Source organism: Amphiura filiformis, chromosome 19 (assembly GCF_039555335.1).
Source record: "Amphiura filiformis chromosome 19, Afil_fr2py, whole genome shotgun sequence".
NCBI classification, from domain to species: domain Eukaryota; kingdom Metazoa; phylum Echinodermata; class Ophiuroidea; order Amphilepidida; family Amphiuridae; genus Amphiura; species Amphiura filiformis.
In genome coordinates, this window is record NC_092646.1 from 26,249,230 (window position 1) to 26,273,058 (window position 23,829).

Below are 23,829 nucleotides of genomic sequence, written 5' to 3' on the forward strand. Positions count from 1 at the left end.
CTATCAGGATAAGCGCCTTCATGTCAAAAATCTAATTAAGAGTAAAATTACGCAAATGCGAAAGTTAACAGGTCTATTGATCTTGCAAAGAAAGGGGGTCCAGCTTGTAAAGACTTCTGGAAAGTACTTAAGGGTAATCATAGTCATAAGAATTCTGATGTACATTGTATTAAAGTACCGCATTCTGATGAAATGTTGTATGATAAAACAAAGATGAACCAAACTATTCTCCAATATTGGCGTACTTTAGGCAAGATGTACATGAATATTAATGATAATGATGAGAATAATGTAAGTACAAATAGAGTAAACATGGTTAATAATATGGTTAATTCAATCAGGTGTCACTCAAATGGTAATATTAATGACGATAATTGTTTGCATGATGTTGAAATTAATATGGACATTGTTTTAGAAGCATTAAGCCTAGCGAAAAATAACAAATCACCGGTCTAGACGGAATCACAAATGAACTTCTTAAAACGGTGGTGAATATATGCATACAACTATCCTAGTTATGTTTAAGAAATGTATTGCTCTTGAGAAAACTCCTAAGGAATGGAATCGCGCATAATTGTTCCTATTTTTAAAAAGGGGATCGCAAAGATCTCAATAATTACAGGGTATATCACTTACTTCATGCGTTTCAAAAATATTTAATAGAATAATTGCGATGAGCATCTCAAAATTTTGGAAAATTCAAACACGCTTTTCGGAAGTCCAAGGCGGGTTCCGTTCTCTACATAGGTGCGAAGATCACGTGTTCACACTAAGAAGCATTACCGCATGCCGGTTAGCAGAAGGAAAGAAAACGTTTATGGCATTTTTAGATTTTCGTAAAGCGTTTGACACGGTTTGGAGGGAGGGTTTGTTGTTGGCAGCTTGGAATTCAGGGTTGAGAGGGCGTATGTGGAGATTGGTCGATGCTCTTTATGATAATGTTCAGGCTCAGGTCAAATTTGGTAGCATCGAAACTGATTTCTTTGAAGTTTCTGAAGGAGTAAAGCAAGGTTGTGTATTATCACCTGTATTATTCTGTATTTTCATTCATGAATTCACTAAATTGCTTAAAAAACATAATGTTGGTGTGAGGATTCATAACGTATGTGTTGGTAGCCTTTTTTGGGCAGATGATGTTGTCTTACTTGCAAACGATGAAAACGAACTTAACAGAATGTTAAACATAGCAGCAGAATTTGCTAATGACTGGAAACTGAGCTTTAATCACGATAAATCTAATATTTTAATTGCAGGTCAGCGTATCGATAATAGTAAGTTATGGAAGTTAGGCGATAAATGTATTTCAGAAGTTGATTCATATAAGTATTTAGGCGTAAACATATCTCGTAACATCTCAGATCACCATCACATTCAGGAAGTAATTAAAAAGGTAATAGACTAATTGCGTACATTAAGTCTGTAATCAATAATTTTGATAACTTTAATCGTGTCTATTATGGTGATATTTTATGGAGAACAATAGCCCTACCATCAATTAACTATGCTAGCGCAGTGTGGATTCCTAGTAGTCAGGCAGACATTGATAAAATTGAAAATCTACAGCTTCAAATGGCGCTACCATATTCTAAAAGCACCACGGAATACACCATGAGCAGCGCTTTTACGGTGATTTGGGATGGGTCCCAATTTCCACTATGCAGAATTCGTTTAGGGCAAAATACTTTGCACGTGTTATTGAAATGGAGCATCATCGTTGGCCTAAATTGCTCCTAAACACGATGATTAGTTTAGACATTGAGCCCTCTAAATTGCGATACAAATTTTTAAATTGTGTTCAGAATATTTTAAGCAAATGCGACTTAAATGACGTCATTGATCGCGCAAAAAGTGGGAATAGCTTCTAGTAATCCACAATGGGCTAAATCAATTAAAGGTACTATCTATAACATCTTTAATAATGAATGGAAAGATGATGTTAAATCTAAATCTTCTCTCATCGATTATTTGACAATCAAGAACACTCCATGTATGGAAACTTATCTCTTAGATGAAATTGATTTTCATGGTGCTTGTCTCAAATTCAAGATTCGCTCAAATACACTTCCTTTAGAACGTAAAAGCAGAGATGGACTCCAGATAACGACGGTATATGTAAGCTTTGTAACATTGGTGTTGAAGATGTAAAGCATTTTCTTTTTACTTGTCATGCACTTAACAATATTAGAGCTGATGAATACTGTAAACTAGAGAATGAATTGATTAATTTAAATGGCCTTGATATACATGGGAATTGTTTATCTCTGGCAATCTAGATGTAAAATTTAATCTTGCTCTTGGAAGTACAGCGACCACTTTCTGTAATATAACTAATGCTGATGATATATATGAAATTTTGATAAATTCTGTAAATCTTTCGCAAAGAGAGCGTGGAAAGCAAGATCAGAATTGAAGACTTCTGACAACTCATAATTGTATGTGCTAAATTCTGCGTTGCTTGTTTTTATATAATCTATATCGTATATAATATTTTTATTGCCGTAAACCCACTTCAAGTCAACTTGGGTTGAGGTAGTTGTGTGTTTTCCTCATTCATTTGTCATTCAATATGTATTTCTTTTGCTGTACAACAAGTTTTACTTTTGACTTGTGCTTTTTAAGTCACCTTTGTATAATATTTGTGTAATTTGCTTTGTTTCCTTTAATATCTTGTTTATGAACGCACCGCCGGATTGGCGTGTGCCACTGTTACAAAAGTGTATGTTCTAATAAATAAATAAATTTCTAGCCAATCAGATAGGACTCCTTTTCTGCGGTCTGTGAATTAACCAATCGCCCGTCGCTCACCAATGGAGTATTAAGTTGCAGGGAAAAAATATTTATAATACAGGGTGTCGACACTGTGGGATGTGTGTCCCCCCTGCATGTCTCCCTGTCCCCTCGGGATTGACGCCCATGGCTAAGCCACTTATTTGACATGGTCATATATGATATCAAAACACAAAGTATATAATCAAATGGAAATGATTTACTTTTTTACTCTAACAGGTGGCAAGATGAACGGGTTCAAATTAGGCAGGTTACGCAGGGGACGAAGGAGTGCAGATGGCAAAAAGATGATGGTAAGTATTAAACGATAAAGATAAGTTGAACTTCATTATAACATAATGAGATAAACCAGATAAGACCGGTCAGGAATACAAGATATGCCAGTTTCCCGAATTTATTAGGTTTTCCACATTTTTTATCAATTTCAATAATTTAAAAAAAAAAAAATTCGGATTTGGCGAGTCCCTGGACCAGAAAAATACAGCACTAATTTCTTGGGATTAGAAAAATATTATCGTGTTTTGCCAAATGAAACATAGCTAAATCCTAATTCTTTAGTTGGTTCTAACTGGTAGTGAAAGTCAAATTTTAATATTTGGTCAATTTTGAGAAATAAAGGCCAAACATGCGTTTTTAGGGAATTTTTCGTATGCTGTGACAATCAAGCCCAAAGACTTGTACAAAGACTAATTTCAAGTTAGGCCTATGCGTTCTGGAAAACACATTGTTTTAATAATCGTCATAACCAATTATCAAAAATAATGTACAGTAATAAAATTATGAGCAAACTTCAAGCCTTCACTCAAGATTTTGATTCCTTAGACTTATGCCAAGTCTTAGAATTTTGTGACTACAATTGTAAGAAAACATGCAAAATAACAAGTATCTTAACTCTCTCCACATGGGAATAAGGTACATGTATAATTATTGCATAAGTACTGATGAAAAGGACATACATGTCTTGTTTCATGTCATGTTTACTTGTTAAATAAATGTAGGGCACGGTGGCTCAGTGGTTATGGCCTTGGACTCATAATCGGAGAGCTTGCTTGACGTGTGTGGGTTCGAGCCCCCATCCCGCCACCGTGTTGCGCCCTTGGGCAAGGCGCTTTGTCTCGCTTGCCTCACCCCACCCAGGTGCAATGGGAAGCTGTTAGGGGTAGTCACAGTCGTTGTACTGATGAACCCTCGCCATTTGTAGGCAGCAAACGTGGTTCCGACATATTCTAATAACTCAACGACATGTAATCGTGGGTGCGCGCTGGTTCGAATCCGAACGGTTCTGATTTTCTCTCTCCTTTATTATAATGCCAGTTTGTCTGAGCTTTATTTCTTTAATATTCTAATAACGGCGGAATAAATGTAAAGCGCTTTGAGGCTGTTTACGGCATAACGCGCTATATAAATATCTACATTTATTTATGTTTACTTGTTGGTGTCATGAGTACTGAAGGGAGGATATGTGCATGCATATTCTGTATTGTATTGTATTTAATATATGAGAGGGCGCAGTGGAGTACTGGTACATGCTAAGACTCGTAATCGGAAGGTTGCGGGTTCGAACCCTAGCGGTGGTGCTATAATGTTGTGCCCTTAGACAAGGCTCTTTTCATTAAAGAATTAAAGAGGTATTTAATAATTTGTCTCAAAGCCCTTCCCAAGTTCAAACTTAATGCAAAAGTGGGCTTCTTTGCAGTTTTTTTTTACTGTATTTTTTTTTGTGTGTGCAGATGGTGGGACAAGATTTTTGACAATAATAGACCACCTTTCATTTCTCAAGATTTCACTGTGGTCAAGATGAAGAATTTTATTGAGATTTACGACTTTGCTATTTTCACATCTGTGATGCCAGACGTGAGATTTTTGTGTGGTGGACTGGAAAAAAATTATCTCAATCCAGTGGGAATAGCGCAGAAAAAGCGGGCGATGTTACTAATGTGTGCGAGGGCTTTGAAATGGCCTTATTAGGTTGAAATTTGAAATTGAATGGTATATTAATTGAATTGATTATTGATTGATATGTTCATGTTACAGAACTGGATATAGAGTGCATCAAACCACTTGGACTTGAAAGTGGAAAGGTCAAGGACAAACACATCACAGCCTCAACTGAATATGGTACTGGTTTTGAGGCCAAGTTGGCACGTCTGAATAACATGGAGAGTGAATTCCATAGTGGTGGCTGGAGAGCTACACCTCGAAAATTTGACAATAAACCTTGGCTTCGTATTGACCTGGGTCATCTGCATGTCCTGACAGGCTTGATGACACAGGGTCATCCATCCGATGAACTAGCTAGCTGGATTACAAGATACCACGTGTATACAAGTGTGGATGGAAATAATTGGGTGCAAATGAAGGATGACGATGGAAAGAAACAGGTAAGAAACACTTTTTTTTCATAATGGTTATTCATTTAAAATCCACACTACCCCTGTGGAAGATTTTGGAAATATCTGCCATAGGGGGAGTATGAATTTCAAATGGAATGAACACATTTTCAGCTCCATCTGAATTTCATACACCCTCTGTGAAAGATTCAACCTGAACCTTCCACTGAGGGAGGATGTGTTTCAAATGGAGCTGCTAATGTGCTCATTCCATTTGAAATTCATACTCCCCTTGTGGTAGATATTTCCAAAATCTTCCACAGGGGTAGTGTGGATTTTAAATGAATAGCCCAATTTGTCGCTAAGGGCAGGAAAAAACTCCTATGTATCATTGGCACCTGCACATGTTTAAAGAAAAACTTTCTATGTAATCTCTTGGCAGTTTTGTTCTGTCCAACAACGTTGTGCGTTATGTAATGCCAATATCATACTAAGCAATTGCAAGGAGCGCAGTGGTGTGATGTAACTACTGTCACTTATACTATAGGTAAATCGCAAGCATGCCTCCTGATGTCAAATCACAACCATTTGACATCAAGGTAGCTTTGTTGCTACAGCGATTTTTGAATTGCACGCTGCGAGTATAGTATGATGTGGGCTTAACAGCTTGTATGATCTGTCAAGAGTCGGTCCTGTCTTAAATAACTGGTCAATCTTCACTCTTCTCCGGTAGTTTTAGAAGCATATTAAATCAATTTTAAAAATTTTTATTACATGTTTTTGAGAGACAATTATTAAAACTTTTAAGTTTTTTTTTGTGTTTTGTGACATTAAGTCACAAAAAACCTCCGTTGCTCCATTTCAATGTTCAGCAGGGGTACTCCTCAATGCACATTGTCAGCTGTACTGTACTCACTATATGAAAATTTGACACTGAAAATATAGCAAAAATTTAACCAAAACAAGAGAAAAAAACACCAAAATTGTTTTTAGAGCCTATTTCAGTGTATTTTCAGTGATGTTACACCAATGCAGTGGCTATATTGTCTGCTATATAAGGAGCAATGTGCCCAGGCAGTGGTGGGCTATTCCAGTTGATAGCCCCATTTGAAATTCACACTCCCTGTGTGGAAGATTAAGGTCATGTCTCCCATAGGGGGTGTATGGATTTCAACTATAATAGGACTGGACAGCTTAAATTAATGTGATTAGATATATAAGAGGGTCTTTCAATATGTTCTACCTCCACTCTTATAACTTTGGTTCTGTAAAAGGTAGCTTCTTCAAACTTAGCATGATTATACATTTGAATGTTACCTACAAATGGGGCAAATGTATATTGATACCTTTTTCAGATATTTTTGGTGACCGCAGAACCCGGGGGGCCACTGTAGTGCTGAAGGGGGGTATCAGGCGTCCGTAAATTCACGTAAAAGGGTATTTTTTTCAGATTGGGGCACGTTACGTGCGTAACGTGAATAAGGTATCAAATTCATGTAAAATTGGTGTAAAAGGGTATGTTTTTGGAGCTCTTACGTACTTAGGGTAGTTTTGCCAAGTTTGGGATTTTGTGCTTTCTCCTTCATTCTTGAAAAGTGAAAGAAAAATCTGCGCTCTTTTCTCCCTACTTCAATACTATACACCCCAAAAGCCAGCCTTCAGCTGTCCGCGATGACAGATCCCTACTGGCCCAGCTAGCATACTAAACACGAGGTCCCCGGACAAGGTCACAACCTGGCCAGAACATACAACCAATCAGCATGCGTTATGCCTTTTTCTTAACTGTGGAGTCAATATGAGGAAAACTATAAGAGACTTTCCAATTGGCTGAACCTCTTTAAACTCATCAATATTCATGATAGTCTTGATAAGCTTCCTGCCCAATGCAACCACAAACTTTGTAAACAAGCTGTGTGAACGAACTTTTGACATGTGTTACATTTTACCAGGGTATTTACAAACACGCCGATTGAATAATTTGGAACTATTTGCTGGCTTTCCTTTAATATAAATCAATGAGTTTCAGGATTGGTTGGATTTACCAGTAAATCCAGCATGATAATTAATGCTCTAGGATGTTTTAAATGGAGACGAAATTAGGAAATGGACCAAGCGAGACTGGCCACTGGCCGTGTTTGTCTTCCAACTTCATAATATGGTTTACAATCAATCGCCTTGGTCGTCATTTGCGTTGGACTTGCAGTTCAAAATCATTCTCTTGGAAATGTGGAGAATTGAGTACATCCCAATCCCAAAAAAATTAATTCTAATATTTCAATCCAAAGGGTTGGACCTGTGATCCAAAAAGGGGAAATTATTGGCACAAAAATCTTGAGAATATTGGACATACTGCATGACCTGTGAGGTAAGCTTTAACATGTTTCTTGAACCAGACTCTGGCTATGCAGAGCCGCCGGCACATCGACAAAAAGCTCCTGAAGGCAGCAACTTCTTATTTAGGGTTAAAAGTACCTGTTTCTGTGTGTTTACTTGTTTAGGGGTAATAATTGCATAAATTACTTGTTTAAGGTTGGGTGAAAGACATCTACTTGTTTAGGGTAGAAAATCGTGCTACTTATACTTGTTTAGGGGTGCAAATTTCAGTCTCAGAAATACTTGTTTAGGGTGCTTTTTGAGAGTCCACGGACGCGCCTGATACCCCCCTTCACCACTACAGTGGCCCCCCCGGGCCGCAGAACCAAAATAAGATTTGATACACCGGAAACAGTAAAGAATGGGAAAAAATTTACATGAAAATATGTGTATCCCTCCCACAAGATTAGCTTGACATGCAAGTATTATGATTATGCTAACTAAAACAACATCAAATGTAACCCCTCGGCACAACTGAGCCCGGATGTCGCCAGTGCCACTATTGAGATATGCTCCATCGAACTTTACAATAAACAATAGGAAACAAAGGATTTATTGACTGTTTTATTGATTTTCACTACTTAAATGTCAAGTACTATAGACATGATATACATCATTTTAAAGCTAATTTCAAGCAGACCATTTTGGTTGAATATCTCAAAAATGATGATTGGCGACTTCAGGGCTAAGTTGTGCCGAGGGGTCACAAATGTGTAACCATATAGCAAGATGACCAGTAATAAAAATGCATTTAACTTAAAAAATACAAGCATCCAAATTTTTACAGTTACTTCAGATGGTCCTTCAGAACATAAGAATCTGCTTAGAGACCATCTAAGTTCTGTCTCACAGCTGAAATTTTAAAATAAAAGACTCCAAGCCACTTTTTGTTACTTGCTATTTTCAAATTAGTTTCTTGGTGTCCAATTACCAAGTGATATTTCTATAGCAGGTTTAAAATGCTTCCAGTTAGCCCTTTTTTCCTAATACACACAATTTCTGCATAAATGTCTTTTGGCATTTTTAAGAAAAACTTTAAATTTGATTGCAGTTCTTTTCTGCTCATCTTTTCTTTGCTAAAAATCACCAGTTTATGTTGAAATGAACCAGGTTCTTTTTGTCATTTACACAATTTTCAATATTTTTCTTTATGCCAGCTTCACTTTTAGCCGACTGGAATGACTAAATGGTCACTTCAATTTTGTCTACTTATGTCTTATGTAATGTACAAATTTTTTCCATTTCCGCAACAGCAAATTCTGATTTCATTTTTACTTTGCCTACAACAAATGAAAAACACAACTTTTTCTCACAAGCTAGATAAGACCCTAGTTTATAATCATGGCAAATATAAAAGGGCTACTCTATGCAGAAGTTTAGATATGTGACCATCCAGCACAACTGAGCCCTGAAGTCACCAATCATCATTTTTGAGATATTCAACCAATATAAACTCCTCAAAAAAAGTTTGGAAACTTTCAAAAACGGTTGTATATCAGAAAATTTTGAAATCTATCTCCATATTGTTTCATACCAGCGAAAACATTGTTCTTTTCTGTCAACAATGATACCTCATTTGTGATGATAGCTTATTCCACGGCTGAGTAACTTGCTTTGAAAGACAGAGAGGTCTCAAAGAAAATGTGCGAAACTGACCATTATCTGCGCTCATCTTATTGCTCTGAATGAATGAACGAGTGGTTTAATGCATGAATAAAAGAATGAATGAAAAGTTGTTTGCAGTACATCATGTTGAATGAAAAGTGCTAGGATGGGATTAGCAGTTCTACTACTACTTCAAACAGATCAACGCAAGTCAACCTATCTTGCTGGTCACTTCTTCATAGTGGTCATTTGCAAGAAATTTCTAAGCAAACATGGTTCGATTACCAGACCTGGATAAGGCTCGCTCAGCTTGAGGCTGGCATACCTCAGAATCACGGCAACATTTGGATTTTCCTGCAGTATGATCTCCAAGCTATAAGTCAAGTTTCGTCAGACCGGAGATGTCAAAGACAGACCCAGAAGTGGCCATCCAAGAAAAACAACGACTGCAGAAGACCGGCACGTGAGACTGACAGTACAAAAAACCGCTTTTAATGAAACAGTGTGGTATTCCTTATTCATGTTTACTGATGCAAATGGCGCAGACAATGACAGATTTGGCACATTTTGTTTGAGACCTCCTTGTCTTTCAAAGACAGTTACTCAACAATAAAATAAGTTATGGTCACAAATTTGGTGTCATTTTTGACAGGAAAGAACAACGCTTGTATTGATATGAAATAATATGGAAATAGATTTCCAATTTTTCTGCTATAAAGCCGTTTTGGTAAGTTTCCAAACTTTTTTTGAGGAGTTTATATCATGTCTATAGTACTTGACATTTAAGTAGTGAAAAATCAATAAAACAGTTAATAAATCCTTGAATTCCTATTGTTTATTGTAAAGTTAAATGGAGCATAACTCAATAGTGGCACTGGTGACATCCGGGCTCAGTTGTGCTGGATGGTCACATATGAGGGTGGAGGTAGAACTTTTTGAATGACCCTCGTAGATCCATTTCAAATGCAAGAATGAATAGTCAAGAATTCCCAGAGATGTTTTGATCCATATTTCAGTGTAGTTGTACAATTGGTCATTTACATGTCTGCATAACAGAATGACTCATCTCAGTGCTATTCTCCCATTGTTTAAAATAAAAGTTTTTGAAAGTTTGACAAAACTTTTGCAAACTTATTCAGTCGGGTATTCTCTATTTCAGGTTGATTTTCATTGTCATGCAGTTTCATCTTCTGTCAACCGCATTAATTGTAGCAGTAATTGTATATAATTGAGAACTAACTTAACTTACATGTATACAACAATCACAACATGTCAGAAAATTAGGGTCATATTGAAATTTAAACCAAATGAATTAATCCGATAACCAATTAATGTTATAAATTGTACAGTTTCATGGCAACAATGACACAGATACACCAGTTACCAACTTATTCCAAAATGAGGCAGTAAAAGCACGATATGTCAGAGTCAACCCTACATCAAGCCATAATCAGGCTGCCATGAGAATGGAAGTCTTAGGGTGTCCAGGTAAATTCCTCTCACTTAAAGGAGCATTTCGTGATCCTAGCATCCTCTTTTTATGACATGTTTCAGTACATATCCAGGAAAAAGCATATTCCCAAAATTTCAGTTGATTCCGATTTTATGCGTTTACTGAGTTATGCATGATTATGTGTATTAAACTGCTCCATAGACAATACGTTGTAATTTCGTTCTGGTGCACCAGAACAAATTCTAATTTCACGATATCTTTGCTAAACGAATTAATCTGCAAGAAATATTTTGTACATAAACATTATGTAGCCAGAATGTTCCAGTGATATAAAAATCTCAACTTTTTTTGAGAAAAGTGGGGGGATGAGGCTGTGGATCACGAAATGCCCTTTTAACTCACAGGCTGACAGTAAAATTGTTCGCATGATTTGTTGGGATGACATTCTTTTCCTTGTTCTTTATCTTTTCGGTGTAGTGATAGACAAATCCCGCCGATTACGAGCTGATCATAGTGTATTGTATTTTTCTGGTGGAATCCGGAGTAGTTAGTAATTACTGCCCAATGTACTTCTTCAGTACATAATATGATGCTCCTAGTCCTTGTGCAATGGTGCCACAGGGGGCATGAGGGGGCAAATGCCCCCAGTCGAACTTTTGCCCTTCCTGTTGCCCCCCAGTAAAAACCCAAAAGTAAAAACCCCAAAAATTTCCATATTTTGCTGCAATTTTGCGCAAAATTTGGTGATCCCCCCCCCTCGAACACTGCGCTATGTATGCCAGCGTGCATGAGTAACGTAGAAGTGAATCCAACCAAGCCAACGTATTTGTGATTGGTTAGTATTGTATCCAAGGCCGTGCATTCGTGTTGTAGTTTGACATATGGGCCTCAAGGAAGAACAGATGATTAATTGTGTTTTCAACTGATTGAGTGTCCCAGGTTAAAGAAGAAATAAAACAAACAAACAAACAAAATATGTGATATACGATCATGATTGGATCGAGTACAACTGTTGAAAGTTGTTCATTCAATTGGAATTCCTGCTATAAATGATACTAGTATGATAAAATTGAAATTATTTCTAAAACAAGCAGGAAAGTAAAATACCCCTCTTCTCCCCGCCTGAAAAACTTCTAGCTATGCTATTGATTGGGATTACAGAAATAACCAAGTGACTTCACATTGAATGCCTTGTGACGTCTGCTCACTATTGATATATACAGTCCACAAGTTCCCCCTAATACTTTTTAAAATATATCAAAAAATATTTTACAAAATATAAAAATGTAAAAAGATATGTATAGCCCTATTTGTTTTATCCCTGTGGACCAATTTATAGCGTCACACGTCATTGCGTTCAGTCACAATGGTTAATTGTGTAAGAAAAGAGGCAATTTTAAAGTTGCACCTGAGTCCATAGCAGTCAGGTTTTCTTTAACAAACACATGAATAGGCTTGGCCTACTGTATTGTTTGAGATCCGATTCCTATGGACTCAGATGCCACTTTTTTTACATAATGAACCACTGTGACTGAACGCAATGACGTGTTGTGCTATAGTTTGGTCCATATGTGTAAAACAAATAAGGCTACTTATATATTTTTACACGTTTGCATTTCATCAAATATTTTTCGATTTATTTTAAAAAGTATTTAGGGGGTAACTTATAAGTTGTGGACCCTATGTCATCTATAGTGCTTTTCCTTTAATTTTTTAGTTAATCAAACTGAGATTGGCTACCCTGTTGAGAAACTTCCCGGTACTACCACAGACAACTGGTCCATCGTCAATAGTGGTAATCCGATCCTTTGTAATGGGTATATCAAGGAGTGGCACTACATGCCTGCACGTATGGAACCCTTCAAAATCTGCGTCTGGCAACATGCGTCTCCAAAAGATCCTTACACCTATCGGCTCATCAGTTGCACATACGTGAGGGCAACAAAACCAGATAAAGCATACAAGATTGCCATAAAGCCCTGGATTCCTGTCCGCAGCGGGGATTTTATTGGTGTCACATTCATACGTAATCCACTCAATTTCACCGAGAATGGAGAAGATGATGACGAATGCGTTTGGATGAACAATAATTTGATCGAGAATTTTAACGAGTTAGAGTTGGGTGATACGGTTCGGTTTGACAGCAAGTTGAATAAATGCAGTTTTCCTGTGAAGGGAACACTGAAATGTAAGTGTCTAAGTTAAGCACAGGGAAAATGCGCGATTTCTGAGAGCAAAATGCATGCGCCAGTTTTTGAAAATGTATGATTTGCGCAATTTGCACATTTTTTCCAAAATGTGTGATTTTTCTCCCCAAAAGTTTGAATTTGCAATATTTTAAAAAATGTTGCTTTTTTTCTATATTTTCTTGCAAATTTTTGCAGCTGCCTATACTTTATTTAACATGGATTGTGTTGCAGATCATTATAGATCCTTTGATTCTAGTGAAAATGTTATTTTGGGAAAATCTTAAAATTTGCGGTCGGACCTAAAATGAGCGATTATAACCATTATTATGTTTTCAGGGTTATTAGGAGTTAAGAAAACCTAATAATGATAATATTAGATGGCTTATTTCGCATGATACCATAACATATCGGATTCGTCATACAAATATCGAACTCGCCGTTGGCTCGTCCGATATTTTTATGACTCATCCGATATGTTATGGTATCATGCTCAGCCATCCAATATTATATCAAAATGCGCACATTTCGGGTTTTTTTGTGCATCACACATTTTCCCTGTCCTTAGTCTATGTAATATATAAGAATGGGTCCTTTTTTGCCAGAGCACTTGATAATGGCTAGCCAAATCAAAAGGAAGGGAATTTTGAAGTGAAGTGTTGAATTATCAAGGCCAAAAAATTTTCATGATTTTGATTTGATTTGTTCGGGTTTTGACAACCCTGGATAACCCAAGAAAGCCTCTATTGAAGCTTATTTCCATTGGGGTCCATTTGAACACCGGGACGGGTTGGGAACAGTCAGGGGTTGACACCCTTCTCTTTTCGAAACTGGCTGCGAGATACATGTACAGGTATGAATCTCTGCACACGGGACCGACGGCTTAACGTCCCCTCCGAAGGACGGAGTACTTTCATGACTCATTTACCCAATTCTAAATGAACCATAGGGAGAGCGGAAGTCTGAATTTAATCTACAGAAGTTGCCAATTAATTTCAGACTTTTTTTTCCAAGTCAATATCCCAGCAAATCGCCACCGCTGAATCGAACCGGGACCTCATGCACTAAAGGCAAGTACCCTAACCATTGCGCCACGCTCCCCCTCTAAATTCAATTACATGAATAATGATCACTTATGTGAATAATGACAATTGTACTGATTATCACATGTTTGATCCCCTACAAATACATGAAACAAAAAAGGATAATGCAATTAAAGCAGAACAGAAAATTGAAAACATTCGGACAATAATTATTTTGATAAGCCTGAACCGAGTTGGGGAAAATATTTTGGCCTCTGTGACTTTTTTCTCTGGCCTGCTCTCATCGCCTACAGAACAAAGATGCAAAGAGAAAGAGAAGATATTAGTAAGTTGGCCACTGTGATTTTTGGAAAACACATTTTCTAATGTCTTATATAACCAATTATCAAAATTAACACAAAATATTAAATTTATGAGCAAGCTCATAACTTATACTCCAAATTTTTAATGCTTAGACTTGTGCCAAGAATTTTGTGACTAAAATGTAAGAATGTGACCCATTTCCCCTCAAATCACAAAACAATACAATTTTACTTTCATTGACACTTAGAACTATCTAAAGGATTAGGATTTAGCTATGTTTCATTAGGCAAAACAGCAATAGTACCTTGAAAATAGCTTTGATCGAAACTGAAATTAAAAAAAAAACCATTGGCTTGACCTGATGAGTCAACACTAAAAGATTTCAAATAAATCCATTCATAAAATGCTGTAGAATAATTAATACTTCAATATGCAACTTAAATCATATTTGTATCATTTGTTTTTCTTCTTTTTTTAGGTGAGGATGACAAAGATGTTCAGGCACGTAAGTCAAAATATTGGGCTATTCCATTTGAAATTCATACACCCTCTACAGAAATTTCTTTCTGCAACCATAATGGGCAGCAATATATCAGTAATCGCATAGTCCAAGGCAAGGTTCATTATTGTTAGGGTTAGAGTCTTAGGGTCATAGGGTAATGGTTACGGTTAGGGCTTAGGATTAGGGTTAGGGTGAGGAGATTATAATTATACGTATTTATTAGTACTAATATATGTGTGTATGCACTTTATCCAGTAATCAATAAATATGATGAACAAACACCTTTCTGGTACAACGACTCAGAGCACAGTGGTGTAGGCATTGGACTATGGATCCATAGATTGTGGGTTCAAAACCCCAAGTAAATCGTTGTAGAATTCTAATTTAAATTCTAGTAAATTTCTTTTTATTTTATTAAGTAAATAATAGTGGTAATAAACTTGTGTTACATCTAACCTCATACTTACATATGTATGTACTATGTTTTATCGTATTGTGGCCCATTATGGTTATTTATTTATACTTTCTTTAAGCAGGGTAATCCCATCAATGAAAACACTGATCTTCCTGGGGGCCCTGCAAGAGCCGTATATTTACAAATTAAAATACAACTTAAATAGTATATTCATACTGAGTACATGAGGAAAAATATACATAGTTGAAATAATTATGAGTACATTATGAACTTATGCTGATGAATTAAATTATCTTGGTTGAGGTGCACAATGTAGCATTCTTAAGCATGGAGAGACTCATTGTATTATAGTTACTACGAATGTTAGATGGAAGATCATTCCATATTTTAACAGCTCTAACATTAAAAGTATGTTTACCAGAGTTTGAGTTCCATTTTGGTAGATAAAGCATATTAGAAATTTGGCCTCTGGTTGCAACATTATGTACAGAATGTGTATGTGTAAATGTAAGGTTAGATGATAAGTAGGAAGGTGCTTGATCTTAAATACATTTTAAAACAATAACTAACAAATGATTGTACCACCTTTTGTCAAGCTTAATCCAATTTAACTTATCCATCATTTCATCTGTTGGTGTTCTAATGTCAGCTGACAAAAAAGTCTGTTCTGGAGGATTTGGAGAGAGTTTGCAAGTTCTCCAGAACAATTTGACCATACAGGGCTGCAATAATCAAAATGGGGTAATGCGAGAGCATTTGCCAGCATGGTTAGAGTTGACTGTGGAAGATAATACTTAAGCTTACTTAATACGATTTATGACACCACATCTTTTAGAAATATTTTTAGAAACATAGTTGATATGGTTAGACCATGTTAAGTTTGAATCAAATATAACACCAAGGTTGCAGAAAGAAATTATGCATCCCATACAGGGGGTGTAGATTTCAACCTGTATCTGTAGCATGGTCTGAATTTGCATCTTTTTGCATGTATGAATCCAAAATGTCTGCTTCCAAATAATTTTAATCATCTAAGTGGTATTTTGACTGCAAATCTTTGTTTTGTGAACACACGTTTGCTGGAGTTAACAACATACCGAATGCGACTTGATTGCGTTGGACATAGACGCATGTTTGTGGCTCATCATGTGACGCAAATTGTGGGCGTGATCACAATATTTCACATTTGCGCTTACCTGACTCATATTCCTACCATGTGACCTTTTAGAGTTGAAAAGAGTGAAAGAACGATTTTTAAATCAAGAAACAATGGGAGAAAATATTGTTGCGTTTTATCAGTTTTAAGTGACAGAATACATAAGTATCAAGATTGAATAGGGATTATCATAGTTCAACTGTCAATTATTGATTAAATAAACCTCTATTTAATATTGAAAGTTCACTCAGTCCCAAGGTCAAATACCATGAAATTAAGAACTCCAAAATTAGATTTTTTTTAATGGGAATGTCATCTGTAGAGGCCTATAGCTCAAAAACATGCCTGGCAACTTGTTCCGGGTTTTGTTGGAGCTGGTCACATATAGCCTCGCCGCCTTGTTACTAAACTGATCGAGCTCAAAAAGAAAGTTATATTTTTTTACAATGCGTGAATCACAAGGTCATATCTTAAAATACTGTCAATCAAAATGAACCAAAATTACACACAGGATTACTTTAATACTCTACTCAAAACACATGTCAGTAACCAAGCAGTTGTCCAACTGACACAACAGCAAAATGCACTGTCATGGGACAGCTTCCTGGACTTCCTCCACTTTCACAGCCCAACATTTGGCACCCAGCACAAAAAATCTGTGAGAATGCACACAAGATCCTTGCACAGATGATAAAACGGTGCTGCTTTCTGCTTTTCATATACTTTTTTCATGAAACAGGGCTGGGCTGTGAATGTGTTCCAGGAAGCTGTTCCATGTCAGTGCATTTTGCTGTTGTGTCAGTTGGATAACTGTGTGGTTACTGACATGTGTTAAGAGTAGAGTATTGAAGTAAACCTGTGTGTAATTTTGGTAGAATTTGATAGACAGGATTTTAAGATATGACCTTGTGAAAAATTATAAGTTTCTTTTTGAGCTCAGTTTACTATTATCAGTAGGTGGAATATATGGGGACAATGGGACAATTACAATATTTTGTGCTTTGTATTACCATTCAGTGAACTGCCGAGACAGGTTGGGACTATCGGATAAAGAAGACATCAAAACTCAGGCTTTCACTGCTTCCAGTGTTAGTGATGATGATAATTACGCTTCAGCGCACCATGCTAGATTACATGCTAATTACAGTGGATGGTTGCCTCTCCCTGGCGACATTGATGACCCTTGGATTCAAGTTGATCTTGGTAAGTTCTGTGCTGCCTTAAAGCAGGGCTCTCAACCATATCTGTGTAACCCCATGAGAACTACTTGCCGATTAGCCAAAAAGAAGTTTTCATTATCAATTGGACCAATCAGCAACATTGTTAGAATAATTTCACCATGCAAAACAATTGGGGTGAATTACTTACAAATCTCCATTCTGATTGGTGATTAAAGTAAAGATATCATGTAATCAGAGGCAATGTTAGATCGGCAGGTAGTGCTCAGGGGGTTAAGGGCCACAAGGCAGGCAAACATATTGTTTTAGAGATTTTGGGGCACTCCTTGGCTACACTCTTGTATTTATAAGTTGTTTTTATATGTATTACTATAGTACACACATTTTAAGTCTGTGGTAACCAGTATTTTCAAAAAAGGCGTAGCTTTGATATTGATGTGCTGGGATTCAATATTGTGCAATATCTATGATGACCGGCAGATTGTTTTACTATACCTCATAAATATTTATTAGGTAATCCAGACATCTTATTGGTTAATAACGCCAGCGTCCGAGTACGGTATTTTGACTACTTCCCCGCGCCTGTGCAATTACGCGCACGCTGAAGGAAGTAGTAAAACTTCCGCACCCTACTACCACACGGTGTCTCGACCCAGCAGCGTCACCGTTCCTTCAGACGTAGCGTTATGCTAGACAACGGGGATTCTGCAGATGCGTTTATCGTGAAAATGGCGTCTGCTGCAGTTATTTTGCCGAGATTATCGAGGGATAATAACACGCGAATTTGACGTTTTATAAAACAAAATGTTATTTATGGAAAATTAAAAAAGAAAATTAGAATAATGTAGGCCCTATGTCAAAATTTAAATATTAATTTAACAGAAATCCTGCAATAAAATCAGGTAAGCAAAAAATTAAGCTTATTTACCATGCCGGCCGCCACGTTGACTGGTGTGTGTTTTGACTTTTGTTTACGATTTTACCGTGATAGTGAAAATATTTATGAGGTATAGTAAAACAAATACAACATGTTTCATTTCGGGGAAGTAGTTAAAACTACTGGTCCTCGGTGTTGGATGATTTGACTACTTCCCTCCGCGCTGGCGTCGGAAGTAGTCAAATCATCCAACACCGAGGGACCAGTAGTTTTAACTACTTCCCCGAAATGAAACATGTTGTATTTGTATACTACGGTTTCACAATAGGACCGAGAAGGCATTGAGACAAACAGGATACATGTGAAATGTCCCAAAGGTTAATGATCGAGAATGAAAAGAACAGATTAACTTTATCATGTTTGTCTCCCTATGCACAAGTGCGTATATTTATGGCCTTATCAATATTTTCTTATGTTCTTGATTAGGAGGTATGAGGTATATAATAGTTATATTAAATGATATCATAGTACAAATAAATCGTCTTCATTGTCTATACTGTGTCCAGTCAACTTTCAACATGGAAACATGTTATGATTTAAAATGCATAGGCCTATGTCAGTAAAAAACATAGTTCAGCAGCCTGCAAAAAGTAATTGTGTATAGTAGGCCCTACACGATAAACAAGATTTTCTTTCTGAATTGGCCGTATTTTTATGTGTAAGAAAATCAGTTGCATTATCTTGTTCACACTTAGTAAGTTTTGGCCCTATTGGACTCATTTGAACATTCTAAACGACCCCCGTGACTGTCAAGGTAAAATGAATTTATTATAATATGTATATTTGTGTATTTTCTTGTTTAATGCGAAATGAAATCATATCAAACTAGAGCGGTTCTCGGGCTTCGCGGTTCTCTGCTTTGGTGGTTTGTTTTGGTACTGAATGGTACATGTGTTTGGGTGATCATTGATGGTGTTTGTGATTGATTGGTTTAGGTTGGGTGATGTATGTTTTGTTTCTGTTCAGAACCTTGTGGGGATTTGGCGAGTCGATGGGTGGGGGTAATTAGTTAAATGTTTGTAAGAAGGGAAAGTGAGAGGTTAGAGAGTTAAAATGAGGTAGACGGTAGAGGTTTGTAAAGGTTGAAGGAAAACATAGGAGCATGGACACTTGGCCTGGTGAAATAGTTGTTGAATAGAAGTTGAATGTATAATGTTTGTTGATGAATGAGACCGATTTGACCGAATTAATTACACGCCTGTCTGCAGTGGATACTTTGAAGGGAAGTGACGGCCCGGGTTGCCAAAAGATTTCAGCCAATTATTGGGTCAAATAATCGAAAAAGTCGCCCAATTTTTCTCTTTACCATTGGTTTCTATGGGACATGAAATGATCGGAAGTCGCGGGAGCCAATGTTGAAAAATCGCCCAATTTTTTTTTCTTAACCATTGGTTTCTATGGGACAGGAAATTGTCAAAAGTCATGGGAAAATCTTCAAAAGTCGCCCAATTGGGCTACCAAAGCGCGGGTTTTGCAATCCTCACTCACTGACGGGCGCATGTGACGCTTTCTTTGGCGTGGTGTAAACAAAAACATGGAATATAGCATAGGCGTGCATAACATCATTTAAATTAATTATTATTTACCGATACAACATTGTAGGCGTTTCAATGTACAAAACTTGTGTCATAGCGTTACGTAATCGCTATCATCATCATCAATTCGCTCAACACGATGAGTCATTCATCAAGTCAAGTACCAATTTCCTTGATGTGTTTATTATACAGGTTTGGGCAAAATCCTGTGGACGGCAATGCACAAAACGTACTACGCCATAATATAAATAAGGCTAAATAAAAATAAAATGATGTTTCCGGTAACATGCTCTGAAAAAATTGGGACGGAAGGAAGGAAAAAAAAAATATTTACACATACTGAAATTTCGACCCAATTTAACACTTGAAGGCTAGCCAATAGAAAAACAGTATGACTCGGGTCTCAATTATCGCAAAAGCTCTTCTCATACTACACAAGTGTGTCGTACTGTCCAATATCATTTACCTACTCTCTGTCATTCACTGTTCTTGTCTATATATAAAAGCTTTTTCTGTTTGTGCAATTATAGAAAACTGCTACATACAATTTGGAAATTTATGCAATACAAAACACTAAACAGATAAAATAATATTTTGAAATGACCATAATTAGGGTAGAAAAAAGTAAGGAGTCCAAACTCCAAATGGACCCTCTTATCTTAAATCCAAAAATTAGGGGTCCATAACCAAACTTTTGGGATCCAAAAATAGTCAAATATAATATTAACTTGTAAACAGTTAATGACTTGAACGTGAAATCAATAAGTGTAAATCAAACCAATTTTTTAAGTTTACCTGACTTGGGGATCAAATCTCGACAGAGGTTTCTTGCCAATACAACATTTTACTAATTTGACCTCAGATGACCCCTGGTGACCCCCAAATGACCTTACCAAAATATGGCTCTAAATGGTGACTGTATCCACCAAGTTTCATGCCCATATGACAGTTTTTACTAATATGACCTCTGGTGACCCCAAAATGACCTTCAAAAAATTTGGCTCTAAATGTTGACTGTACTAACCATGTTTCATGCCCATATGACAGTTTTAACTAATTTGACCTCAGATGATCTCTGGTGACCCCAAATGATCTTCAAAAAATTTGGCTCAAATGTAAACTGTACTTACCAAGTTTCATGTCCATATAATAGTTTAAACTAATTTGACCTTAAATGACCTCTGGTGACCCGAAATGACCTTAAAAGAATTGGCTCTAAATGTTGACTGTACTAACCAAGTTTCATGTCCATATGACAGTTTTAACTAATATGACCTCTGGTGACCCCAAAATGACCTTCAAAAAATTTGGCTCTAAATGTTGACTGTATTAACCAAGTTTCATGCCCATATGACAGTTTAACCTAATTGACCTCAGATGACCTCTGTTGACCCCGAAATGACCTTCAAAAAATGTGGCTCTAAATGTTGACTGTATTAACCAAGTTTCATGCCCATATGACAGTTTAACCTAATTTGACCTCAGATGACCTCTGTTGACCCCGAAATGACCTTCAAAAAATTTGGCTCTAAATGTTGACTGTATTAACCAAGTTTCATGCCCATATGACAGTTTTAACTGATTTGACCTCAGATGACCTCTGGTGACCCCAAATGACCTTCAAAAAATTTGGCTCTAAATGTTGACTGTACTAACCAATTGTCATGCCCATATGTCAGTTTTAATAATTTGACCTCAGATGACCTCTGGTGACCCCAAAATGACCTTCCAAAATTTTGGCTCTAAATATTGACTGTACCCACCAAGTATCATGCCAATGTGATGTGACAGTTTTACTAATTTGACCTTTGGTGACCCCGAAATTACCCTCCACAAATTTGGCTCTAAATATTGAATCTACCCTATCAAGTTTCATGCCCATATGATAGTTTTTACTAATTTGACCTCAGATGACCCCTGGATGACCTTGACCCATTAACCAATACAAACTTGTTCTGTCTCGGGTCATGATGAACCCACCCACCAAAAAGTTTGGGTCAAATAATAATTGCCCTTGTAAAACAAACTGGGACATCCCCATACCCCCATTTAACATGTGCTTAATATCTGTATCATCCAAGTATCCTCATCTTCAATGCAACGTTCACTATTTATCGCTATGGAATTATATTTACATGTTGAAAAGGGTAGGCCTAGGGTTGAGTTTCTTGACGGGATAATATGCAGGCCTGGGCGAGCGGCATGAGAAAATAAATGTTGGTTAATCCTGAAATCTGCCAGGTTAGTTATTTTAATTTTTATTATATCGGTGCTGACAAAATGCACAACTTCCTCAACGTTTATAAATTGAAATGAACAGTCTTTTATTCATACTTGATAGGGGTTTATCGTTGAGTGTCTAGGACAAGATTACACAATTTTTCGGCCTACATCATTTTTAGCATTTTAACTTTTTTATTACTTGCTCTTTTTAATACGAGCTTTATGGGAATTAGTTCGACAACAACACCGATTTAATGAGCGTTAGGCCTTTGTCTTATAGTGTTAGGCCTACTATTACCGTTTTTATCAAATTTTTGCGGACACAGACAAAATACCCAGCAAACACAAAACGTTTTCGACATCATTCGCAAAAGGTTATAAAAGGTTGTCAGAAAACGTTTAAATGTCGGGTTATATAAAGGGTATATTAAGAGTATAAAACATTTTCATAACCTTAAAAACATTTTTGATAATCTACTGCTCAGCAAACAAAAATGTTTTACAGAAAACGTTTAAATGTCGGGTTATATAAAGGGTATAAAAACGTTTTAATAACATTCCAAAAACATTCTTGAAAACTTGATACAAAACATTCTAAACAGAATGTTATTTTGGGGTTGAAAAATATTTGCGAAAAATGTTTGCCCAAAATATTTTCAATAACGTTTTAAAAACGTTTTCATGACCTTTATATAACCCGACATTTAAATGTTATTAAAAGGTTTTGAAAAAACATTTTAAGAACATTTCTGTGTTTGCTGGGTTCAAACATTTTAACATAATGTTATTTAAGTATTGACACAATATTTGGCAAAAATGTTTGTAAAAATAGTTTACAATAACATTTTTTGAAAACATTGAAAAATATTGTTGTATTGTGTTTTCATACAAAACGTTTTAAAACGTTATCATGACCTTTATATAACCCGACATTTTGTTATTAAAACGTTTTTAGCTAAACCAAAAGCCAAAATATAACTTATTTAAAACGTTTTTAAAACGTTTTTGTGTTTGCTGGGTAGGCCTAGTTCCTTTTCAATAGTTGTAGGCCTACTTAATATTACGAGTCCTGCTGCACGCTGTTTTCATAAATAAAATAGTTGTGCATAGGCCTAGGCCTATATCGCGATAAATATTATCTATCAATTCAACTGTATTTCTTTAATCATTGAATGGCAGAAAGTCGGGGAAAATAAAATAATGTGATTTCCAACAACTTCATATCAGAATTTCGACACGGACGACTCTTGAAAAATTTTATTTTTCCAAAAGTGGCATAAATTATTTCATGTCAGAATTTCGACACGACGACTCTTGAAAAATTTTATTTTTTTCCAAAAGTGGCATAAATTATTTTTTTTTATGCGGCACCAAAAAAGAGGGCGGGCGGGTTACGGAAACCGAATTTTATTTTTAGTAGGCCTAACAAGATGAGTCATACATCATAGTTTATTGGTATCACATTGATACAACCTGATTGGTCCCCATATTTTACTGCTAGAAAGCCGATTGGTCAAAAAGCCACTTGAACATTTGCCCACACATTGATCAGCCACTTTGACCTTTTTATCACAACTTGATCACGCGCCACGATTAGTGACAAGTAGGTCTATTACTAGTAGGGATTTTACGATTTCAATATTACATTCGCATGGACGGTCATTTTTTTTGCGGGGTCGCTAGGATTCTAGCGAGTAGATTTCTTGCAATATTTGGCTTATTTACCATCCAATTTATATCCTACAATGTACCTGTATATCATTAGCATATCAAGCGCCGCCCAACAAAAAATAGTTTTTGAGG

General features: G+C 36.4%; 1 protein-coding gene across 1 annotated transcript in view; it reads left to right on the top strand.

The window, feature by feature from the left end:
* LOC140140470 (uncharacterized) overlaps positions 1–23,829 on the top strand; it is a 235,312-nt gene that overhangs the window by 152,084 nt on the left and 59,399 nt on the right. Inside the window, exons 53-58 of the mRNA XM_072162230.1 lie at positions 3,007–3,084; positions 4,822–5,168; positions 10,445–10,583; positions 12,266–12,736; positions 14,559–14,585; positions 17,171–17,356. Of these exons, the coding sequence (XP_072018331.1) occupies positions 3,007–3,084; positions 4,822–5,168; positions 10,445–10,583; positions 12,266–12,736; positions 14,559–14,585; positions 17,171–17,356 (1,248 nt within the window). The remainder of the gene's footprint in view (positions 1–3,006; positions 3,085–4,821; positions 5,169–10,444; positions 10,584–12,265; positions 12,737–14,558; positions 14,586–17,170; positions 17,357–23,829) is intronic.